The sequence below is a fragment of the Sinocyclocheilus grahami genome, unplaced genomic scaffold (genome assembly GCF_001515645.1).
Source record: "Sinocyclocheilus grahami isolate Dianchi unplaced genomic scaffold, SAMN03320097.WGS_v1.1 scaffold1963.1, whole genome shotgun sequence".
Classification (NCBI taxonomy): Eukaryota; Metazoa; Chordata; class Actinopteri; order Cypriniformes; family Cyprinidae; genus Sinocyclocheilus; species Sinocyclocheilus grahami.
In genome coordinates this window covers 25,401-27,051 of record NW_015507142.1, presented here as the reverse complement: position 1 = coordinate 27,051, position 1,651 = coordinate 25,401, and the positions used below count along the sequence as shown (strand labels likewise).

General features: G+C 41.4%; 1 protein-coding gene across 1 annotated transcript in view; it reads right to left on the bottom strand.

Moving 5' to 3' along the window:
* Positions 1–80: 80 nt before the first annotated feature.
* Positions 81–1,651, bottom strand: part of LOC107573505 (deleted in malignant brain tumors 1 protein-like) — a gene marked incomplete at its 5' end in the record, with an annotated part of 22,907 nt that continues 21,336 nt past the window's right edge. The window contains 4 exons of the mRNA XM_016259942.1: positions 81–145; positions 672–770; positions 869–1,050; positions 1,153–1,468. Of these exons, the coding sequence (XP_016115428.1) occupies positions 81–145; positions 672–770; positions 869–1,050; positions 1,153–1,468 (662 nt within the window). The remainder of the gene's footprint in view (positions 146–671; positions 771–868; positions 1,051–1,152; positions 1,469–1,651) is intronic.

Genomic DNA, 1,651 nt, shown 5'->3' with positions numbered 1-1,651 from the left:
ACACTTATTTCTTTGTTTATGTGAATTCATTATAAAGGTTTTTTTAGATAGAATGTGGAATGAATATGCATTCAAGCTCTCTAACCTGAGAGAAGCTCATCAGCATCTTCATACCCAGAATACAGTTCTTCAGAGATGAGACTCCCTGTTAAAGGAGAGCAGAACCATCAGAAACATGTTCATCATTACAAACTGAATATTCAATTCCTTTCGATTATAAAGAAGACAAGACAACACAAAAATGAATTATTCACATTTAAAAAGTATTATAGCGAGAAATCCCTTTTTATTGGGCCTATTAGCAAATACACATGTACTGTATCCTCATATGAACCCATTCCTCACTGCCTTCCAGAAATACAAACACACACACACACACACACACACCTGCACCTACACTTAAAATTATATGAACACCTGCTTATGACAATCTAAAAATATACAGGAAGAGACGCTGACAGGCACACAGCCATTCACACACACACACACACACACACACACACACACACACACACACACACACACACAAACATCCACCCGCAGCTCTGCCAAGCTGACTTTAACATTGTAAGGGTAATTAGTAATGTGCTAGTAATCGAGGAGAAGTAAACACTGTAGGGACCCTTTGAATCAGTACGCACTTACAATTACGTTTTCTCATGATGCCTCACCTCTATGAGTAAATTGATTGTGTCTGTGATAAATTTCCTCATATACTGGCTCAGTCTGAGACTGAGTCCTGTGAAGTCCTGTGTACCAGTCAGAGAGAGCTGTGAGTGTAGAAAGACAAACCTGCTGTCAGTTCACAACACATGACTGATCACACACTGAATAAGACACAATATGACAGTCTCTGGATCTCTCCTACCTCTCCTCATCACTCTGTTCTGCTGAATCAGTATAAGCAGTGGCACTAAGAGCAGTAAGAGCACAACTCCCAGTACAATCACAAGCACTGGGGGGACGGAGAGAGATGCTGCTGGAGGAGTTTGTGGAGGAGTGACTGATGATGTTGTGGCAGGAGTAGTGGACACTAACACATCTGGCAAAACAGACACAAACACATTAACAATAATGCAGATGACTGAATAAACACTCAACTATTATTAAAACTAAAATTATTTTTAAATTATTATAAAATTTTTGCTGTGACCTGCACAGGTGAGTCTAACAAGCTTCTTGCGTGAGTAGTCAGTGTGGTTATTCAGGGAGAGAGGACAGTCCCACAGGTGAATCTCATTCCCTCTGCACTCGACTTTGTTCATCCACACAACACCTTCACCAGCACCAAAGACTGAATTCCCATCAGCTCTCAGTGCTGCTCCACAACCCAGCTGCCTGCAGACCACCTGAGCATCGCTGATGTCCCACTGATCATCACAGACTGAGCCCCACACAGCGTTATGATACACCTCCAGCCTCCCAGAGCACCGGCTCTCCCCTCCACTCAGTCTGAGAGGAATATGATCTAAAACACACACATCAACCAGCACTGACTAGCATCAGCACATTTACAACAAAACACACCCTGAGCCAGATGTACTGTACATATTTGTACATATTTTAAAAATATATTTGGAAAATAAGGCTTACATTAACTAAAATGATCTACCTCAGCTTATGCTTAAAACTATAGGGAGCCCTTTTATAT